Raw genomic sequence first — 23,351 nt, 5'->3', positions numbered from 1 at the left:
ACTTTTTTTTGTGAAATTTGTTCCGAGTAGAGTTCCGTCCTTACTTATTATTTATTCGTAGGATAACAGTGCTTTATTAATGGCTTAGTATCAGTGAAAGTGTACAAATATGGGAAAATGAAATAAAGCCGCTGAACGTAGGTTCTCAGGATTCCCCAAAAAGTTTTAGTAACTGGCCACAATTATACAGAGATTATATTTCATCCCATATCATCTCATCTCATTTCATGCCAATTGATTAATGTTCCAAAGTGTCAACTTCATTTCACTTTTCACATTATCATTTTTCGTGTAAAAAAAATTACAGATTAGGCTGTATGGTATGATGTATTTGCCTTCCTAGTTGGGAAAATAGAACTACTTTACCACTAATATTACTAAATTTGACAGTGTCATAAAGTCATAAATGATAGTAGGGTACCGTACGTACCTCGATTTATCGTAGTCCTGATTGTAATTTAGGACTTCGTCGTAATACTAATATGAAGTAAAGTTATTGAGAAACTAATTTTAGGATTAAATTTTGGAATATAAGTTGTATTACGTTTTCGAATTTTTTATAAATCTTAAACATTAAAGTTATGTAATATGCATTTTTTAGCTCTAACATGTCAGTAAGGTACAGAAATTTATTTGTGCGTTTTGTTAGATCAACAATCAGTTTTAAAGCCAATCCAAAAAATTTTGCCAGGCTTCCTCAACAAAAGATTGGTAGTGTTCCATGTGCTGTCGGATTTTCATTGTTTACATGGCTAGGCTTCTACAAGAAAACAAGTGCTGAAGATGAACTTATACATACCATTAAACATTGTATTCTCTTCATACAGAGGTATGACTACATTAAAGCAGAACAACTATTGCATGTGGCTCTTAGACAAGCCCAACAGATGCAGCATCAGTTAGCAATAACCTATATTTATGATGTTATGGCAAACTTGGCACTTGAAAGAGAACACCTAGATAAGGCTAAAGACCTTTTTGTTGCTGTCACTCAAAGAATCATGGCTGATGGTGCAACTGAAGATGATTTTCGAGTTGTTCATATCAGTACAAAGTTAGCAAGAATAAGTCACCTGAAAAAGGATTATCAAACTGCTCAGATGGGTTATGAGTGGTGCTTAGAGAAACTAGAAAAAATTATCAAAAGCGATCCTTCAGAGGAGAAAATGAAGTTATTTGCACTAGCTGAAGATTGGTATGGACGGCTGTTCCTTGATACTAATCAATATGAACATGCCTTAAAACTTATGACCGACTCACTGGAGAAAATGCAATCCGTTTCAGATATAGAGAAAGAGCACATAGCAACTCAAATGAATGACATTGGTACAGTTTGTGATTTATTAGGTAAAACAGATGAAAGTCTACATTACTTCAAAGAAGCAATTGAAATTGGAAAAAAACTTGAAATGGAGTTAGGTACAATGTATGTGAATTTAGGAAGAGCTTACATAAAGAAAAAATTATTGTCAGAAGCAAGAAAAAATTGTGGACTGGCACTAAAAATTGGGGTCATGTCCAAAAATAAAGATGTTAAAGAGGAAGCTGAAAACTGTTTTCAAGAAATAAAAAGGTTGAATTAGATAAACTATTTAATATTAATATTGTAAACTTATAAATATATATTTATTACAGAAAATATTCTCATCACTTTTTATTTCCATAGTGATAAATAAAAATCACATAGAAATCTAGTAAATGCATTCTCATGAAAATATTAATCATTAAGACATTTATTATAAATTTAGTGAGCACTCTCTTTTGTGACACTGAAAGGTTCAGCTACAACTTCAGTTTTCGTGTCAGATATAACAACATCTTTGACTGGGCGATCATTCGCACCCGTAACAGTCATCTCAATTTTCTGTACAACATCCTGCAAAACAATTTTTGTTAGCATAACATATGAAGATTCCTAAAGTGAATTTCAAAACAATACTGTTGCATTTTTGTCCAAATCTGTTGATCTGGTGTGAATTTAATTTAAAATTAGTTGTTAATTGACTTACCATTCCTTCTAAAACTTTACCGAAAACAACATGTCTGCCATCTAACCAGGGTGTCTTAACAGTTGTGATGAAAAATTGAGATCCATTTGTGTCTTTGCCTGCATTAGCCATAGATAACCAACCAGCACCATAGTGCTTCAGCTTGAAGTTTTCATCTTCAAAACGTTCACCATATATACTGCGCCCTACAATTTATTTATTTTTGCATAAGAACTCTCACATTATTTTATTTGGTATTGAAAGAATCACAGATAATGTATTACTACTGAAAATCTCTAACGAATGTATATGTCGCTTCTGTGCCTGAATATGGAATTCATGATTCAATTAGCTAGTGTTCAATGGGTACATTTTTTTAAGTGAATAAATACTCCACATATTATGTTCAAACTGATTAATAAGTAATCATTGTGAACTTGCTTGGGTGGGTACCTACTGACTTCATCTCATGAACGATTCTGGTTGAAAGGATAGGAAATAACTTAAAAAATTTACACCTAGGTATGTCTCAATGGCCATTTGGCAGTCTTTAGACAGACCAAGTATGATAATAAGAAAAAAAAAATATAAATTTCAGAAAAAAAGAGAATTTCATAGTTACCTCCAGTTCCATCACCCTTGGTAAAATCACCACCTTGGATCATGAAATTTTTAATTACTCTGTGGAACTTGCTCCCTTTGTACCCCTCCCCCTCAGGTTTCTGAGCTAGTTGAAAGAAGTTCTCAGTTGTCTTAGGTACAGTCTTTCCAAATAATCCAATCACAATAGTACCAATATTGTCATCACCAATCTTCATGTCAAAGCTCACCTAAAAGTATCTTAGATTTTAGAAAGTATTTATTGTTTTTTTTTATTAGGTGGACAGGTGGACAAACTCATAGCCCGCCTGTTGTTAAGTGGTTGCCAGAGACACCAACAATGTAAATGTCGCTACCCACTTTGAAACACGAGTTTGAAGTTTTTTTTTTATTGCTTAGATGCGTGGACAAGCTCACAGCCCACCTGGTGTTAAGTGGTTACTGGAGCCCATAGACATCTACAACGTAAATGCGCCACCCACCCTGAGATATAAGTACCAAGGTCTCAAGTATAGTTACAACGGCTGCCCCACCCTTCAAACCGAAACGCATTACTGCTTCACGGAAGTGTCAGTTTAACAGTATTATAACTGCCCCACCTTCAAACTGAAGTTCAGTACACAATGGGTCACAAGACAAGCTACCACCAGTAACATAATGCCCAATTATGTGATTTCAGTTTCAGACTCAGATTCTGAAACTGAAATTTTGTTAAACTAACTATATGTAGTAATCATTACTTTAATTAAAGCTTAAAAGATTAGAGACAAGAAGTTGTATTCTACATACAAATATGATCATCCTTAAAGAAAATGTTAAGCTTGCATTCTGATATTTTCATTTAGTAACCAATTATTATTAACATTAAATAAAATATATTTTTTAGCCCTTTGAGTGTGAGCCGTCAATAAATTTACTCTCTATTATTGCATATTTTAATGGGCTCTATAAAGTTGAAGTGTCAGAATAACCACTTTTATGTAGTTTTATTATATGTATTAAATATCAACCTTTTTGGATGTACCTGTGCATCCACATGTATAAAGTTTTTGATAAGTTATTGACATTTATAATTAACCATTGAAATTAAGTTTTGAATTTAGCATTGATTTATGTATTTTTTAAAGATTTTTTTTTATATAGTATTTTTATTCAATAATCCTTTAGCAATATCTCCAAAATATGTGAAAATAAGCTCAGCACTAAAAGGGTTAAAATGTGAGATCCTAAATTAAAGTATATTAATATTTATGAGTGTATCTTGGTTCAACTGAATATAAATTGACTAGCATTTTTATTGGTATACAATGGCAATCTTTGTGTGTGTTGACCTTTTCATTGGCAATCTCCATTGTTACATAGATGATGCCGGCCTATGCCAGTAGTCATATTCATGAGAAAAATATTCAATTCCACATTGTTCATTAATTTGTTCTTAAAAATTTAACATGTTTAATGTTCATGTGAAAATCAGTTATTTTAATAAATTAGAACTACATTTAATTCCGAATTTATTTAGAAATTTGTAGTTATTAATTATTACTTGTCGAAAAATGTTCACAAAGGAAACTTACTGTAAAAAGCTTCAACGTCATAACTTTGAAAAGGTCAGCGACCGATTAATATGACGGTTTCCGTTAAGCTTTAATAAAAAAAAATAGGTAATTCAAAGACTGTAATGTTCTATCTTACCTTATGAGTAACTTTAGGTCCTTTGGGAATTTCATCAGATTTGGCACTAGCGATGAACAACAAAATTCCTAAAGCCATTGTAAGGGTACCCATGATTAAAACGAGTTTAGTTCGTTTCCTTGCTATTTTTACAAAATTCGTTTCGAATGTTTATTTTTTCAAAATTTACGATATAAGATAAGAAATTTGATTTAAAAACCAAGCCAATTTACTATTTTACTGATTAGGAACAACCACACCGTACTGTCACTTGCAAGTAGTGTCGAACTGGACAATGGAATTTAAAATTTAATACCTAGCGAACGCATAGCTCGAATACAATGCAAGTGGACGGCTGAGTAAACCGAGCAATCAAATTTCAAAACGACACAATCAAAGACCAATAGCACCAGTCACTTCTCGTCATTGTAATTCGTGTCAGATTCGTATTTGATCACTGATCACAGACTACATAGTACGATCATTGGGGGGACGGGGGGGCACGGCCATACTTGGTGACTTTTTAAAAATGGTGAGAGATCTTTGAACTTCCTCTCACAAGTTTTGTTTCAAATTTAACATACGCGTTAGCGGATTTATTATAAAAAAAATATTTTTATCTATTTATATGTTATTCCGTTTCTTCGTAACTTTTCGTAACAAGACTTGGTTTTAATTCAAATTTAAAGAAGAGAGCTCTTGCTATATTAAAGTGAAACGTGCGCTTTAAAATATAATATAGTAAAATTTAGTGTTTCTGCTCCTTTATAAGTGTAATACGTAATGGTGGTTTATTAAACGCTGAGCATCTGTGGAAATGCACAAGTGTTAGATTTTTTTTTCCTACATCATTGTTGGTAACCATGATGCATGAAATTAATGCATGCATTACGAAAGTATTAAATTACACGTGAAACTGTTGGTAAAACTAATGTCACGAAATTAATTTCATGCCACTAATTTCGTAATGTAAATTCGCCCTAAGAGACTATTCCAACTATTCACGGATCGGTAGGTAAGCTCACGGACTCAACTTGAGAGAATTGCTAACACTGACTGTCCATGACCCTAGCAAGAGCAGTGCTTCGCTGAATCTATCTCCAGATTGAAATCGCGACCTACTGAGAAGATCCGGCAAAAATTCAGTGGGTTGTGTTTCTATGGTAGTTCGACGAGGACGGTGACCGGGTCTTCAAAAGCCTAAAAGCACTGAGAGCATGTTTTGATCGAACTCGACAAAAAGGTCGACGTCTAACCCATGCATCAGCCCGCTGAGTTTCTCGCCGGATCTTCTCAGCGGGTCGCGATTCCGATCCGGTAGTAGATTCATTCGCGAAGCAATTGCTCTTGAGTAGTTAGGTCTCCTTCGGAGGCGCTCGGGCAGTTGTTAGCAAATCTCACCCCTCCTGGCTGAGCCTTTGCTCGCCCACCTGTCCTGGTGAAACTGGAAAGGCCTTCGAGCCACCAGTAATCTTTCAATAATAAAAAAAGCATGTTTTGGGCAAAGGCAACTTTGCGTTGTCCAGTCGCCTGGGTAATTAGGTGGTTTGCAATTAGCGGCGGCTACATATGAGGTTTATCGTGTCACGCTGCTTTATCAAAGTAGTGGTCTGACGTGACGCTTCCTCACGATACTTACTTAACGGATCCATATTATCATTTTTCATAAAATAAAATAAGACATGACCTAAAAGTCGTAGTTATCAGGTCATAAAATCACTTAAAAAAAAGAAATATATGTATATGTATATAATGTATGTATATAAAAATGTGTGCCTCATAGATTCCGAAACGGTTGGATGATTAAAATTTAGGAAAACTTTAGATAGTCAGTTTTCTAAAAAGTTTAATAAAGTCAAATTAAAGATCAGCCAGCAACCAATCACCATCAGGTGAGCCGTATGTTCGCCTGCCTAGAAGGGTAATAAAAAAATTAAAGAGGGCGGGTTTGACTAGTGAAAGAATAAAAAATATAATCGCAATTAAAAATGAAATTATATTCGACAATTTATAATACTGAATTAACTAAAAACCGAACAAGAATGATGTATTCAAATAACAACAGTTATTTTTATGCCTTTTGGCAATAATTGATTTCGTTTCAAATGAATGATATTACTACTTTGTACAGTTTAAAAAAAGTTAAAGGTGATAAAATGTCTGAAGTAAATCTAAAACAAATATTATAATTAATAAACTATACTATATATAAAGTAACTATACCTGAGACCTTAGAACTTATGTTTCAAGGTGGGTGGCGCATTTAAGTTGTAGATGTCTATGGGCTCCAGTAACCACTTAACACCAAGTGGGCTGTGAGCTCGTCCACCCATCTAAGCAATAAACAATATATATATAACTAGTCAGGTCATAAGTATTGTCACACAGTAAAAACTTTTCTTTTAGAATGCTGGCCACAAAAAAGTTTATTGAATTCGAATTTCGAATTGTTCATGAAAATAAAAACGTATACTTTTAGAATTTTACTCATTTTTAAATATGGAGTGGACGCTTAAAGAAGACCGTGTTGCAGTTATTGCGTTGCATCGTTACGGTTACGCGCCAATTCAAATTTTTAACATACTGAAAAATTTGAATATAACCAAAAGATTCGTTTATCGTACCATCAAACGATACAATGAAGACTCTAGTGTAGATGACAGGTCAAGAAGTGGTCGCCCTCGGTCTGTTAGGACTCCAGCAGTGATAAAAGCTGTGAAGGCGCGAACTCAAAGAAATCCCAAACGTATGCAGAAACTGTTGGCCCTTCAGATGGGGTTAAGCAGAACCACGGTGAAAAGGGTGTTAAATGAAGACTTAGGGCTTCGGGCATATCGAAGAAAAACAGGACATCGTTTGAATGCTCGTCTAATGGACCTGAGACTGAAGAGATGCCGCGCTTTGTTGAAGCGGTACGCGGGAAAAAAATATCGGGAATATCTTTTTTCGGATGAAAATATTTTTACCGTAGAAGAGAGCTACAACAAACAAAATGATAAAGTGTACGCACACAGTAGTGAAGAAGCCAGCAACCGTATTCCGTATTTTTATAGCCCTTGTAGGCAGACGAGCATACGGCCCACCTGATGGTGAGTGGTTACCGTCGCCCATGGACTTCAGCAATGCCACGGGCAGAGCTAAGCCGCTGATAGGAAGGTAATTTTTCTTATTGGACTTATAAATATTAGTGCACGATGATATTGACGAAATATACTTGGTATGGTGGTCATGACTTGCAGAACAGTTACGCTGTCCAAAACTTTAGAAGTTTTTTTGGTAGTGGTCAATAATCGTTCAGGGCGTTATCGGAATTGAGATAATTAAATAACACAACAGCGTTTATTCGCGACTGAACTTAAAAAGTAATAAGCAACGGAGCTTGCGGGCGCAGCCGCATGTTATGACTACGCACAATTTTGTTTTTTACATAACAACCTATGTCCCTACAAAACTATTTGTTGTTTGTTGTCTTATAGGCCTTTGACTACTTTTTGTACTGAAATTGCCTAAGTTGCCAAGACGATGCTTATATGCTCAGCCTGGAGGATTGTATTAAATAGTCTCATGTTAGTGTTGCATTTCGTTTGTAATTCTTCCGAGAACGCATGAGCCATTTTGTTTTTTTAACTCATCCGTGAAGACGCTTATATCTGAGTGATTGATTTTTAGACCGGTCTTCTCATCAGTCAGCATGTCAAAGACGAAATGCTTAGATCACTGAAAGCTTGAGTGTAATCTGCTGTATCACTTTCTTGGGTACTAAAGAACCTTAAAATGACCCTTGGTGTGGTTCTTCTGTTCTATCGCTACTATCATGGATGCGTCTTAGAAATAGAGCAGTTTATTTTGTGTGCCAGTCTTAGATGTTTTAGTATACCAGATTGCACCACACTACTGTAACCTACTAAAGAAGTTGAGCTAGTGCACGCTTAAAACTGAAGAAACATTGAAAGCGCTTTTTCTTATTGTTTAAGGGATTTTATGACCTGGTAACTAAGACCTTTCGGCGAGATGCGTGAGAGACGCACAAGCCCACCGCCGCGCCGCCCGTAGAACGAGCGCGAGGGAGGCGGATCTCACCCAGGCCCTGGCCCTGTAAGTGTTTCGGGTCCCCCTCAAATGTCGGTCTGGGGACCGATGAGGGGGGCCTAAGAAGACGACGTGCAAGCTGCTCTGCACGCGTTTTACGCAAGAGCATCCGGATGGCCCAGCGGGGTATTCCGTAGAATACCTCACTCTAACTCACTCTAACCTCACTCTAACTCAGGCTTCGGATAGCTTGCCGACCGAAAGGGCTGGTGGTCGTGGCACCGACGACCGCCGGTCCGCCATTCCGAGGGGGAGGGTGATGGGAGAGATGTGCTCCGCACTAAATGCTTCACTTTCCCCCCTTTGCCTTATCATGAGTTCTGTCGCATGCGAGGTTTGGACGTTGGTCGTTGAGCGAAATGAAACAAAGCCGCTGGACGTAACTTCTCGGGATCCTTCAAAAGTCCACTGAAAAAATCTCAGTAAATGACCACCATTTTACTGAGATTACATTTCATCCTATATCATCTCATCTCATTTCATTTCATTTCACTCCATATTATCATTTTTCATAAAAATAAGAATATAAATAAAAATAAGACATGACCTAAAGGTCTTAGTTACCAGGTCATAAAATCCTATAAAAAAATAATATTTGTGCCTATCTACGTATCATGGGCTAAATTTTTGTCAAAAAAGTTATTTTTTAAAAAATATAGGTGACGCAATTACAAATTATTCAATATTCATTCCAGCATAAAACATAAACTTACATAGTTTCGTTCAATATTATGTTATTATTGTAGTGATGTGAAGTCCCTGACGATTTGAAAATTGTGTCTAGTGCAGTATGAATTTCAAACAAGCTACACTATGCATTTGCTATAAAATTGGTTTCGTGTAATGCTAAAAACATTTATATTATTTAATTGTTTTTTCCATTACACTTTATTATGGAATATATTGAATTGGTGCTCATAACATGATGATTCATTGACTTAGGATTCTACATCACTTGTATCCTTAAAGCTATACAAAATTAGTTTTTACATAAAACAGACTTACTTGTTCTAAAAGAAAATTTAATTTCGTGCCATCATGTTATGTGTACTATTTTAACCAAAAAAGCACTACGACTGGGAAAATTCTATAATAATTAAAACATAAATTCATATTTCTTTTTAAAACATATGTAATGGTACATGGGTATTGTGAACTTTTGTTACATGTATTCTCTAATTTGTAATATTTTTTCTAGCATGTAGCAATCAAAACCCATTGCACACAAAAACCATGGATGGTGATGTTAAATGATCTGTACAAATGGGAATGATGGATGAGTGTGAAGAACTTATCTTGGAATGTTGGATTCCAATAAAATTTGTTGGCACTGGGTGGAAATGTAATCAAGATACAGTTCACACTTATTTTATTAGAAGCACTGTCAAATTTATGAAGAATAATTAATCAACAGTCATAGTTTTGCAGGCATAATAAGATTGCACCGTTTCTGCAAAACAATGATGCTGTTAAATACAAAAACAAAAGTAATTCTCATAAAATTGGCACAAAGCTAATGCTTGAAATTTTTATACTTTTTATATTGGCTGTACTAATAAATGTAGCAATTAACACTATAATATCAGTTTGTATTGTCTTTACAGATAAGCATTCCTGGTTAATATTTTCCTACAATATTGTTACTATGGCTGATAAGAAGCCTAAAAGAAATTCTTCCAAATATTTTTATTATGATGAACAGAAAGCAAAAAGAAGAAAACAAAAATCTCGAATAAGATCTCAAACTCCACCATTACCTCACAGAAGTGGGACTAGTACTGAAGAACTTTTGCTAAAAAGAGATTCTCTAAAGAAGCAGCTGCAAAAGTTTAAGCACATTTCTAGAAATGGTGGTAATCAACATACTGAGGAAAATAGGAAACGAAAATACACAGAGGGAAAAGATGGTAAACAAAAAAGATATAGTGAAGATAAAAGCAAAAATAGTCATGGTCAACAATCAAAAAGTGCTCCATCAAAATCAAATATAGAAATTGCATCAGAGTCTGAAGACGAAGAAAGTATAATTGAAAAAAGAAGGATACAAAGGAAACAATTGTTAAAAAAATTTAATCAATCACATGATGATAACCATTCAAAAAATACTGAGAGTATTATAGAAAAGAATAATGGGGGTAATGATCAAAAGCTCACTGATGTAAACCCAACTTCTGCTGGAGAGACTGATGATTTCACAGATATGTTTTCTGAGAAAGATGATTTTAAAATTAAAGATCTTCTTAAAGTGGACAAAAATGATTTTACAAATAATTCAACTCTGACTGATAATTGGGATGACCACGAAGGATACTATAAAATAAGAGTTGGTGATGTTGTCAACAACAGATTCACAATAAAAGATACATTAGGACAAGGTGTGTTTGCCAATGTAGTGCGTGCTCAAGATAATGGTCAAGGAAACAACTATGTAGCAATAAAAATAATTAGAAACAATGAGTTGATGTACAAAACTGGCTTAAAAGAGATTTCTATATTAAAAGAAGTCAATGAGGCGGATCCAGAAAATAAATATCATTGTGTGCAATTTTTAGGGCACTTCATGCACAAAGGACATCTCTGTTTAGTTTTAGAATCCTTACATATTGATTTGCGATGTGTACTTAAAAAATATGGTAAAAATCATGGTTTAAACATGAAAGCCATTATTAGTTACAGCAGGCAATTACTCTTGGCATTGAGATTACTGAAGAAAGTTGGGATTGTGCATGCAGATATAAAGCCTGATAATATTTTAGTGAATGAAAGGAAGAATATCCTAAAGTTGTGCGATTTTGGTTCTGCTGCAAAAATTGATGAAAATGAACCAACACCATACTTGGTGTCAAGGTATTATAGAGCTCCAGAAATAATTTTAGGGATTCCTTACAAACATGGTGTTGATTTATGGTCTTCGGCTTGTACAATTTATGAAATGACGACAGGAAAAATCCTCTTCACTGGAAGCTCCAACAACAAAATGCTCAAATGTTTTATGGACTTAAAAGGCAAAATACCAAACAAATTAATTAGAAAAGGCAAATTTAAAGATCAACATTTTAATTATAATTATAATTTTTTACTCCACAAAAAGGACGAATTTACTGGTAGAGATAAATTAGTTGAGGTGACAAATATCAATGCAAATAGAGATTTGAATAACGAATTGCGAAATTGTTGTAAAAATATGACAGACAAGGAAGAAAGGAAAATGACACAGCTAAAGGATTTGTTAGACAAAATGCTAACACTGGACTCTAGTCAACGATATTCAGTAGCAGATTGTTTGAAGCATCCATTTGTTCAAGATGTTTTAACAAAGTAGACAAATTTAAATATGGATCACTATTCAATTTCTCAGATTAATTAATGTCTAATAAAACAAAATGATATTACTTAAAAGTATTTTATTTAAAGAAAAAAAAACATCTACCATCAACAAAAATATAATATAGCTTTACATAAAATTTGGACCATCACAGCAAAAAAAAACTAACGTGTATAATTCGAGAATTGACTTTTGCTTTGCATCTAGGAGTAGGCAAACTTTAATACAATTCATATTATTTAGTCACTGTTTTTGTTTGATAAAAAATATGCCATCCCAAAGTAGTATGTAAATGTTCATTTAAGAATTATTGTAGAAACTTTCATACGTGCCTAAATAGTTTAGAATTCATAACATAATAAAGGAAATGATCACAGTCAAATTATTCGTAGATGTATAAAAATTAATATTACTTAAATTATTTTTACTCAAATTCCTATTCACACCCATAAAATTTACAACAAAATTATAATAGAGGTAAATATACGATCACAGAACAAAACGAGCTCCACTAAAATATAAAATCAATTAAGAAGTTTATACATTCATAGCAAAACATTGATAAAAAAAAAACGAATCTATTACAATACTCATTGCACAAATCACAACTATACGGTATTACATAATATAGTCAACCAGGTAGTTTCCAAAGTTTCGATATTATTATTTACTGCATCTTAATTACACCAAGTCAGAGTTAAAAAGTTATCGAATGAAACTTTTACATTAAACTTATTTGTTTAAAATTGTCCTGGTTGACTCTGTATTTTCTACTCTGATTGAATATTTTTTTTAAAATAGACCACTTTTTGGAGACTTTTTTTTTTTAAATAATTTAGCTGGATAATTCAGATCATGGCTCGCCTGGTGTATCGGATCCCATTGAAATGACAACGTGAATGCCGCTCAGGATAGTTTTGAAGTAACAGCTATAGGTACTTGCGAACATTTTTCAAACCAAAGCATTCTGGATACGCAACGAAAACATACCTACTTACTGGCCATTGCACTTTGTTAAAAACTTTCGTATCGATATGTAGATACCTATCTTTAATTGATCGCTCAGTTTGATACGTTTGAACTAAATACAATAAAATAGATGCCAAACATGAAAAAAAAAATACATTATGTAGAAAAGTTACAGACCTACAACCATTATCGCTTAAAAAGCACTATTCCAAAAGTCTAGTCAAATATACTCTTTAATTAAGTGGCCATGAAGACTAGTTTGAGATAGTGGATTCTGAAATTGTAATAAGATTGTATGAATTTACTTAACACTAAGACTATTATTTTTATTATTTCATCGGGTATAGTTAGAAATTATCACATGCGGCATCCACGGTCTCCAAGCGCAGGGAAAGGGGTATGCCAGCTTCAGTGTGCTTAGTGCGAGTTTTTTTACTTTTCGATCGCGTAGAACTTAATTCAAATTTGTATGGAGTTAGAACAGCGTTATAATAATATGGAGTTGAAACTACGTTTGTCGCTAGGGGCGTTGTTACAACTCTATATAAATTTGAGTTGACTTTTATAGGATAAAGAAGTTAAAAAACTCGCACTAAGCACACAGTAAAATTTACGAAGCGACAAATATTTATGTTTAGTTGAGTGATTAACCTGGCGCCGTAACCACAGGCAATCCTAAAATATCATTTATTACAAAGTAGTAATTTTGAAATACCTTTAACTTATTACGTAGCACAATTTCATCACACAGTTGTGTATTAAAAATGACTTCGGATGCCCCTTAGTTCCGTGAAGAAATAATAAAAAATCCAAAACATGAGAATTAGCCAGTTATGTATCAGACAATTGCGACATTAAAAGGAAAAATATTAGTTGTGATAAATATCCCGTAACTCAGGCACATGGATAGGGTTGTGTTTTTCACCGATTTATCGAAAAGAATAAAAGTATAAAAACCAGCAGGACCTACGAATAATAAAACTTTAAAAAAGTAATTACGCTTCAAAAATGGTTCCACGTAAATAGTTACCGCGGAGGGCGGGGCTTAAAATAGCTACAGAACGGCGCGCCAGTTCGCTGTGGCACTCGTGTCGTGCGGTCGTGTTGCGTCAGTTTTCGGTTGACCAGATAATTATTATTTTGCGCCTTTTAATTTTGCCAGTATGCAATATTGTGTCGTGAAATGGTGTAAAAGCCATACAGATATGAAAAACAGTGGAATTAGCTTTCATAAGTAAGTATACAAACATCGTAAAATTTCATAGTATTGATGATGGATAGTGTTATGCAATATGTACGATTACTTTTTCTATGAAGTAGTAGTTGTTTATACTGCTCAGATAAAACAAGTTTTATTTAAGTAACAAGTATGATATTATGCAGCGATAACAAATGGTTTTATTACTGCAGATTTCCGACAAATGAAATTCAACGTAAACAATGGATAGCCGCTTGTGATAGTTCGGTTGGAAAGAAATGAATTGGACGCATTGCAAAAATAGCACAATATGAAGCATACACTTTCAAAAAGAGGCCATGTACATACTTGAAAGTGGAAGTCGTGTGCCTTACACCTTGTATGCTAGTAGTAGTAGTATTATTGATTTTAAGTTTAATTATCATATTCTTATCTCATGTACTAACTTATAAACTGCATTTATCTTTATTGCGCTAATAAAGTCATTTAATAAAAAAACGAGAAAATATTTTATGAATTAATTATTACTGCATAACGTCATCGTCATAAGGGTGCGCTGGGTGGAGCTTGCGGACCGTGACCTTGGCGCGGCCAATCGCGTGCAAGCGTGAAAGAGTGTGAGTGTTCGTTGTATTTGCTTTTCTTTGTGTGCGTAAATGGAACCATAATCTAAAGTGCAATTGTAGGCGAGTTACTATTCCATAGTTTTATTATTCTTAGAGCAGGACCAATTTAAATTAACTGAAATAAAGTAAGATAAGTAAGTCCTAAAATATCAAATTTAGTCAATTTTGGTCGAAGTGTTTCATAAATAGAATTTTATATACAGAAGATCGTTCCGACATGGCCTAAGTAAAACTATTGCTTTAAATAAAAATGTAAAAACTATGCCTCCATAACATTTGATTAACGTTTAGTACAATCGCATGAAACACAATATATTAAATTATACTCCTTATTAAAAAACATTCACTTACAGCAGAATTCTTCACAAATTTCGGTAATTTTTACTGATATTTCTAAACGCATAGAAATTGACAGTTTTATTGGGATATAGTACGTAAATCGTCATCAATACAACAGTTATACGTAATAGACCGCGTTTCCTACATTAATCGATGCCTCCAATGAACACTACGCTAACTCCAAATTCGTAGATTTACTGGAGGAGCGTTTAAACGAAAAAAGTTGATAAAATCTTTATTATTGCAGATATATTTATGGTTTTTTTTTTGTGTAACTAGCTGATTTACTCTTGCTTCGAACCCCATCAATAATGATTAATTGAGTCGACTATTATCAAAGCCGGCAATCTGACTTGGACAATTATTGGTAAATCAGAAAAACGAATTATTGACTTTGTATTCCATTGGCAGTCACAAAACTCTTCGGAACGACATCTTAGATAAATAACAGGTTAAGTATTAACCTTTATTTAATGCAGGTTTTGAACCGTATTCTTTGAAGGAGACGATTATATTCAGATCAATCTGTATTGACATATCAATAATATTTTTTTGTCCAAATGCACAGATTGCCACCTTTGATAATAGACGACTCATTTATGTTTTTTTTGTGTAACTAGCTGATTTACTCTTGCTTCGAGCCCCATCAATAATTATTAATTGTAATACTTTTAACATAGTGAAGCGATTTGCAAGAAAAACGAAAATTTCAAAATGTTGAGTTAGAGTAGGTTTTCATTGGAGGCATCGATTTGGTTCGTTTATAACAAACATAACGAGACGAAGAATTAGTCAAAAAGTGAAACACAAAGATAACCATAAAGATAGAGCTGATGTCTATTATGAGATTCCAACAATACATAAAATCGTTTTATTCCATAGTTTAGCTGGTATCTATTTTAATATAGTATTAGAAATAGACAAACGGGCAAAAGTAACACTTCAATATCGAAACTTTATAGATTTTTATGATCGATATAATATTATTTGGGAAATAAATACAACAATAATAAAATTAAAATGTTGAAATATTAACGATTCGTGACTTCGATAATAATCACAATTCATGATGTTATATCGGCTAATGGTATGTTGGTGTGGTTAGAATGAGATATTCGATGTAAACTCTAGATATAATTGGACTAAGCTAGAGATTTAGCTTTAATTATTATTCGTTACCTAAGAATACTGGTAAACATTTTATATTTATATGTTATGTTTGGTGAACGGATAGCTGAATTTAATCATTAAGGTACTCATTATTAATCATCAATACAATACTTCAAATTATTTTTATCACTAACGTACAAAATGAAAGGTTAAGACAAATAAACTATGCTTAAAAAAAAAAAAAAATGCTTAAAAACTAATCATAGCTTAACTCAAGACTGGTAAGAATCAATGATATTAAAAACCCTAGTCAACGCAACAATTAAAATAAATGGGGATAAACTATTTTCGGCATCGTTCGATTTTTGTTAATCGATATAAACACTCAAAGGGTATAAAAAGCATGTGAAAATATTAAACAAAAGAATTAATTTTAAAGATAGTAGTAATATTACCGCGTTAGAATAAAGAAGTGACAAAATATATTTCAGAAGTTCTAATTAATGCCTATTATGTACCTATTAAGTATATATTATTTATTTCTTTGTAAATCTAATGTCATCTGTGGATGGATCAATTACGACACTAATTTAGCAATATAGAGGTCGTTACGCTCGATCCGGAGATCATACATACCTACCATATAATATATTATGTTTAAAATTATATTATAACATACATACAAGTTGTCAATATGATTCGATTGTATTGCGTAATTGAAAATCGATTGTAAAATCGAATACCGTTATGATAAATAAAGGAAATAATTTCAAGTCGCAGGCGATCCTAATGATATCGACCTTTTGAAGTTGTACGATAGCTCAGTTTTATGATATTTTAAAGATTTAAAGAATTACGGACTTACCGCCAACTGCTCAAAGATTTCACGACTCCTTTTTCAAATGTTGCACAAACTGCGGCAACACGTAGCGCTAGTGTCGCGCTCAGTAGATTGCGCGGGTACCGGGCAAGTTGGCGGGAGATTTCAAAATGTGAACCCCAAAATCGAACAGAAGTTTCGCAGCATAGACTTACATAATTTGATGTATGTATTTTTCGAAGCCTCTATTTGGTAAGTTTTAATGAGCAGCCCCAGACATTATGGTAGTTTTCCAATTACAGAGCATAATGCGACTCAGTGACGCACAATGCCGAATTATGCTGAAGCTTAATTGGAACGTGAATTAGTTTTCAAATGCATCAGCAGAGTGCGCTAAGTTAGCACAGTTTTAATTAACATTGATTATTTCTAAGAAACTACGACAAAACGAAAGCCTTACAATTTTTTTCAACATTAAATAATATTACTAACGATAATATAAACAGAATTTCGATCAATGCCAACTTAAAGAAAAAACACTTGTAAATTTTCTGTCACTGAGTCGGTATCGATTGCGAGTATCACGCGAGAGCAGTACTTTTGAGAGTGCTCGATTGTGCTTCGAGTTGCTGTAGTTGGAACATTCAACGTTGAGCATTATGCCGCATAATGCGCTCTTGTGCTGTAATTGGAAAACTACCATTATCTGCACCTAAATCAAATCAAATACTAATTTAATTCAACACGACCCGCTTATATACATTTCCGGAAACATCAGAAATAGTACATTCCGACACACATTTCAACACGCTAATGCAAAGGTACGCACAGCGAGCCCTCACATACAGTTTACTAATACATCTTACAATTAGTAATGTTTTTTCTTTGGATGTGTAGTATTGACAGAGAACGAGGCGTAATGCCGTTTTTGTTGTTATGTTGACGGTATATTCTGGCTGTGGAAGCCGGAAATCGGAGCACCGGTGTCAATAGACTGAGCGGAAGCTATTGAATCCGGACTCTGTAGTGAAGCACTGTACGCAGGATTCATGGGGGTCGTTCCACCGGCCTCAAACAATGTGCTGTCGTAGACGCTGTTACTCTGCTGAAATATTCAACGTGAAGTCTATATCTTTCATGGTACAATATTTATTTATTTATTGCTTAGATGGGTGGACGAGCTCACAGCCCACCTGGTGTTAAGTGGTTACTGGAGCCCATAGACATCTACAACGTAAATGCCGCCACCCACCTTGAGATCTTGAGATATGAGTTCTAAGGTCTCAGTATAGTTACAGCCGCTGCCCCACACTTCAAGCCAAACTTCACAAATTAAAAATTTAAAACAAGGCATGGTCTCTTTTAGTTCGCTGTCATTATTATACAAAGTATTTGATAATAACTTACTTGATAGATGTAATCTGAATCTGTTTTGAGAGAACTGAAGCTCTGCTGGTGAGGAAGAGATACTTGATCGTCGTCCATTGGCTCGTCCATTTGAGCCTTGTACGAGAACATTATGCTTGGTTGTGACACACTGAAATTGTTTAAATTAAAGATTTAGTAATAGAAATTTATAAGAGTATACTCTTATGTTTATGATGATAAAGATGTTATGATTAAGTCTGCAGTTGTGATTAAGCTAACTGTAAATTAGTATCATTCCTGAAATTTTACTAAGAATTTATTAGTTCATAAAACAAGAGCAACATTGAAAAACTAGCTTTTAATTATCAGTTGATTTAGAAATACGAACTAGCTAGGGCATTATAAATGTGGGTATTTGTGGAGTCTTCTGGAAAAAGCATACAGGAAAAGATTACTCTGTTTATTATCAGATTTTATGCTTAGTACTGTCATTAGTTGCAGCATTTGCTGAGTTTGGCATCCAAGGAGAAGCATGTCTTAACACAGGTGATGGCATTCTGATGTGTATGGACACCGGCAAACATATAACATCTAATCTTCAATTTGTCTGTCCATTTTGGCTTATAAAACATAACAAAAATTATAAAACGTAACTTCATGGAAATTTAAATTGATAGTTTTACACAAACATTAATAGTTAAACATTTAGTATGGTAATAATAAAATATTTAAGTTTAGTTTCATTGTGATTAATTACATGCTATATGGACTATTTGGAGCTTACCTGAAAAATTCGCTTAGAAATGTGTGATAAACCAGTGGAGTGTATAGAGAAAAGTATAACCACGTTGTAACATCAACTACACACAATCCAGATTGCATATCACCCCAGGCCAGGAGTCCCGCTCCAACCGCTTGAGTAGCGTCCAATAGCGCCAGCAAGAACACATACAGGTAGAACGAGAGCTTTGCTGTAATAAAAATATTCATGTATTTATAATATTTCATTTGAACAAAAAAACATTAAATCAAACAAACATTGAAGTCGTCGTGGCCTAAAGGATAAAACGTCCGGTGCATTCGTATGTAGCGATGCGCCGGTGTTCGAATCCCGCAGGCGGGTACAAATTTTTCTAATGAAATACGCACTCAACAAATGTTCACGATTGTCTTCCATGGTGAAGGAATAACATCGTGTAATAAAAATCAAACCCGCAAAATTATAATTTGCGTAATCACTGGTGGTAGGACCTCTTGGGAGTCCGCACGGGTAGGTACCACCACCCCGCCTATTTCCGCCGTGAAGCAGTAATGCGTTTCGGTTCGAAGGGTGGGGTAGCCATTGTAACTATACTGAGACCTTAGAACTTATATCTCAAGATGGGTGGCGCATTTACGTTGTAGATGTCTATGGGCTCCAGTAACCACTTAACATCAGGTGTATGAGCTCGTCCAACAATCTAACCAATGAAAAAAAAAAATGTCCTTAAATTTTTTCACATACAGTGTGAATATTATCTTTCAAGCCATAAAAATGAAATGTTATATTTAATTTGACATTAATTTGGAAATACACAGCTTTTTATTGCTCATGAAGAGTTATTTGAAAATCTTTCTTCTAGGCTTCTGTTTCAAAGGTAGGAAAGGAACTGTCCTACCACTTAGTGTAATGGAAATGAGACTTAGGTTTCATGTCTCAAGCTGAATAATAACAAAGGTTGTAGTATTTTTGAGTTCCCACAAAGAGCAGTCCAGTTTATACAGTAATATGACAATATTTAAAATAATTTACATTATAGTTATTGTAAAACATGCAGCATTTTAGTAAAAAAAAGACAAGGATGATTTCTTTGATTGTAGAATGTAATGTAAAACCATCTGTAATTGTATATGAGATATAGTGTATTACTAATTAAAATGAACTCTGTTACAAATCTGTATTATACATGTATTTTTATTGTACTTACATGGTAATGCTAAATATTCTCGTAGTGGGATCCAAGGCAGCAAAAGAATCACAAAATAAATAATTGCAAACACTACAGATGATGTAAACCAGAAAAGCATCCCTCCGTGGCCAAAGAGGTCATAATCTCTGGTTTCAATATGGAACATATCATCTGGCATCACAATTTCCAATGTGCCTTGTGTTACCGTAAAGGCTAACGATATAAGGGATGTTGCCAGTAATACATATCTTATACTGCTGCGACTGTCAAGATGACCTAAGAATTAGAAAAAAATATGTAAAGTTACTATTCAAGTGATGGTTATGTAATAAAAGTAATCTCATTAGAGACGTTATAAAAAACTGAGTATTCAATCACCTTTGAAGTTTAGTGAAACCTCACAAGAAGGCTTATAAAAATATTATATATTATATATGTTTGAAGGTTTAAAAAGTTATTTAGCCTTACAATTTACTCTGTGCTCTGTTAGAAAATAAAAAAAGCCTAGTAGAGCATATTGTGAGTCCACCCACACAGGTAGTTACAAACACTTTGATGATTTCTAAAGAAATCATCATGCTTTCCAGTTTGAATAGTGGGACATCCATTATGCATTACAACTGAGACTTCAATCTGTCTCAGGTTTGGTGGCAGCACCCCTTTAGTGATATATGTGGACTGTTGTAACCACCTACAATACTATACAATAAACAGACAACTTTTGTACAAATCAACATATATGAATAAAAGCACCTATTTTGTATGTTGTCCGATGACTGATAACATATTAGGAAACCATTATATAAATTGTTACTGTAAAGTTGTTCACTCACCAAAAGCTAATCCAAATATTACAACACTCATTTCTGTTGCAAGTAGAAAAAACCTGACCATTACCCACAAAATCTTATCGATAAGCCCTCCCAAAGGCATTGCTGCATTAACAGTCATTGAAACTGCACATCTCACCAGACTTATTATCACGTTACCCCAGACCAATGCATAGAACGTTAAAAATATAGGGCTACTAGTGGCACGAAGCTTTAATTGAGCCTTATTAAACCTAGCCACTAGGAAAAGCACAAAGAGAGCATTTGGTATAAGAATGATCAAATCCCAGATACGGACCCTGAAAAACAAGAAAGTGAGCACAAAAAACGCAATGACTTAACACAAGGATACGTCGAAAAACTTACCTGGAATTGTTTATTTCATAGTATAGCACGTATTTACAAAACGTGTCCTCCTTCACGGGAGGCAAATCAGATCCGTTACTTCCATACATTTTTCCAACTTAGATTATGAATGTTTACAAATCATAACTTCACGTTTAACTCTCAGTTAAAAGCAAAAACGTAATGTCAACTTGTGCCTAGCATTATATATAAAAGGCCAGGAAAGAAAATTGAACGCTTTCTAATAATAATTAAATTTGTTGGCAATTACGACATCAATAAACGATCACTCAAAGTATTCTGCAAAATTAAAAGTGCTAGGTACCATACCAACATGAAAGTTTTTTTATTCGAGACTTTGTTGCAGACAAGACATTTCTTTATTTTTCCATTCTTTTCTTTGACATTGACAGCTTGACATTTAAATTGATTTTTAGTGTTGGAAATTTCAAGGAATTCAAACTACCTGTAAATACCTAAGTACATAACTTTAATTTGTAGGCTAAAAGGCTTATTACACTTGGCACTTTAGTCGACTGAATTCAGTCGCTACTCGCTACTGAATTCAGTGAAGTGTAATAGCATTGAGTAAGTTAGCCTACTAAATTCAGTAGCAAGGATGGTTTCTGACTGACTAAATCATTTAGAAGCCTAATTAGAAACGCATTTAGGAAGGTGTAATCACATTTAGTTACTTAATGATTTCGTCCCATAGCTCTCCGTGCGTAAGGACGTTTTAGTTTGTTTTTTACTTCTGAATAAAAAGTACTAATTTCAGACACCTTTATTTAATGTGCCAGACATTTATACATATACCGACATGTATATATAATAAGCCTTTAACTATTTCATACCGGGCGCTGTGAACTCGTTCAAGGCATTTTTTGCTTCTTAACGTTTTTTTTTTATTTTTTACATTTGGGCTCTTTCAGATACCAGACGGCACAATACCAACCACTGTGTGAAAGTGTTTATTATTTTAATATTAGCCACGAATATTGAGCACGGTGTCGGCTTCATGGAGAACAATGGGTTACTAATTTGTGTTTGCATATCCGTCATTTTTCAGACTGAATTAAGAATTTGTGTACTTTCTGATTTTCTAGAATCGTTTATTATTCATAGTTGTTTCACAAAAAAGAAGAAAACGTTGATTTCTCTAATTTTTTCCTTCTTGATTTGAAACACATTAAAAAGTTGTAGCTGCAAGTTGCAAGGAATCCTTTTTTACGAGGGCGGCACTGAAAATTTCGGGAATTAACGAAGTGACACAAGATTACTATTTAAATATGTATTTATTGCTTTTCGAAGTATTCTCCGCGAAATTTGACACATTTTTCCATACGATGGAACCAATCATTGAAGCAACCATTCCATTCGGAAGTTGGGGTCTCCAAAATGGCCGTTTTGTAGGCGTCCACAGTTTCTTCAGATGATGAAAATCTCTGCCCACGCAATTTATTCTTTATTTTAGGGAAAGTATAGAAATCATTAGGGCTTAGGTCGGGGCTGTACGGCGGATGGTCTAATAATTCTATGTTTTCTTGCTCTAAAAACTCTTTTGTTCTGTGCGCGGTGTGAGAACTCGCATTGTAGTGATGGAGGATCATGCGGCTGTTGCAGTTCTCTTTACGGAGTTCAGAAACGACCTGTGGCAAACAAATGCTAGCATACCATTCTGCATTAACCGTTGTTTGTCCCTCAAGAGGAATAGTCGTAACATGGCCGGTTTTGGAGACAAACGTGGCCACCATTTTTTTTGCAACACTCCGTGAACGAACATTGTTTGTTGGCTTTAACTCATTTTCGAACACCCAAACTCGTGACTGGTTTTTTGGTTTCGGGTTCGTACGCGTATATCCAGGATTCGTCACCTGATACAATGTTGTATACAGCATTTGAGGATCCTGCGTGGAATCTTTCGAGAGTTCTGATGCACCAAGTAACGCGAGCCGCTTTTTGCTCTTCACAGAGCGAATGCGGTATCCATCGGGAAAACAACTTTTTACACCTAATTGTTCATGCAAGATTATTTATATTTGACTCATGCCAATGTCTAAAATTGCCTGAATTTCGCGGTATGTCACATGTCGATCTTCCTCAATCAGCTTACGCACAGCATCA

At 34.3% G+C, this 23,351-nt stretch overlaps 4 protein-coding genes across 12 annotated transcripts; 2 read left to right on the top strand and 2 right to left on the bottom strand.

Moving 5' to 3' along the window:
- Nucleotides 1–375: 375 nt before the first annotated feature.
- On the top strand, nt 376–1,641 carry LOC101743207 (tetratricopeptide repeat protein 19 homolog, mitochondrial). The gene is made up of 2 exons (XM_012694206.4): nt 376–619; nt 692–1,641. Exons 1-2 carry the CDS (start codon nt 609–611, stop codon nt 1,581–1,583), a joined length of 903 nt encoding a protein of 300 aa, XP_012549660.1. The 5' UTR covers nt 376–608; the 3' UTR covers nt 1,584–1,641.
- On the bottom strand, nt 1,580–4,708 carry Ppib (peptidylprolyl isomerase B; the record flags this gene model as incomplete). The annotated part of the gene is given in 4 exon segments (NM_001047014.1): nt 1,580–1,876; nt 2,010–2,194; nt 2,611–2,818; nt 4,281–4,708. Coding segments are annotated over 4 exon segments (618 nt in total). The 3' UTR covers nt 1,580–1,744.
- A 4,153-nt stretch (nt 4,709–8,861) lies between these two features.
- Nucleotides 8,862–11,747, top strand: LOC101742920 (serine/threonine-protein kinase PRP4 homolog). Of its 8 annotated transcripts, none has more exons than XM_038017591.2 (3): nt 8,907–9,007; nt 9,547–9,690; nt 9,953–11,747. In XM_038017591.2, the coding sequence occupies exons 2-3, from the start codon at nt 9,612–9,614 to the stop codon at nt 11,668–11,670; spliced, it is 1,797 nt and encodes a 598-aa protein (XP_037873519.1). In that variant the 5' UTR covers nt 8,907–9,007; nt 9,547–9,611; the 3' UTR covers nt 11,671–11,747. The 8 variants fall into 8 exon arrangements, with proteins under 8 accessions (XP_037873522.1, XP_037873519.1, XP_037873516.1 ...); XM_062674010.1 differs by having other exon boundaries at nt 8,940–9,131; XM_038017590.2 differs by having other exon boundaries at nt 8,940–9,136.
- On the bottom strand, nt 11,738–21,658 carry LOC101745650 (transmembrane protein adipocyte-associated 1 homolog). Of its 2 annotated transcripts, none has more exons than XM_004922420.5 (6): nt 21,249–21,658; nt 20,886–21,181; nt 20,071–20,328; nt 18,888–19,074; nt 18,143–18,272; nt 11,738–17,840 (listed from the first exon to the last, which is right to left on the bottom strand). In XM_004922420.5, exons 1-6 carry the CDS (start codon nt 21,335–21,337, stop codon nt 17,670–17,672), a joined length of 1,131 nt encoding a protein of 376 aa, XP_004922477.1. In that variant the 5' UTR covers nt 21,338–21,658; the 3' UTR covers nt 11,738–17,669. The 2 variants fall into 2 exon arrangements, with proteins under 2 accessions (XP_004922477.1, XP_012550349.1); XM_012694895.4 differs by having other exon boundaries at nt 11,738–17,837; nt 21,249–21,634.
- Nucleotides 21,659–23,351: the final 1,693 nt, after the last annotated feature.

The sequence above is a fragment of the Bombyx mori genome, chromosome 19 (assembly GCF_030269925.1).
Source record: "Bombyx mori chromosome 19, ASM3026992v2".
In the NCBI taxonomy this organism is placed as follows: Eukaryota; Metazoa; Arthropoda; class Insecta; order Lepidoptera; family Bombycidae; genus Bombyx; species Bombyx mori.
The sequence above is the reverse complement of the archived record's forward strand: the minus strand, read 5'-3'. Positions and strand labels throughout refer to the sequence as shown.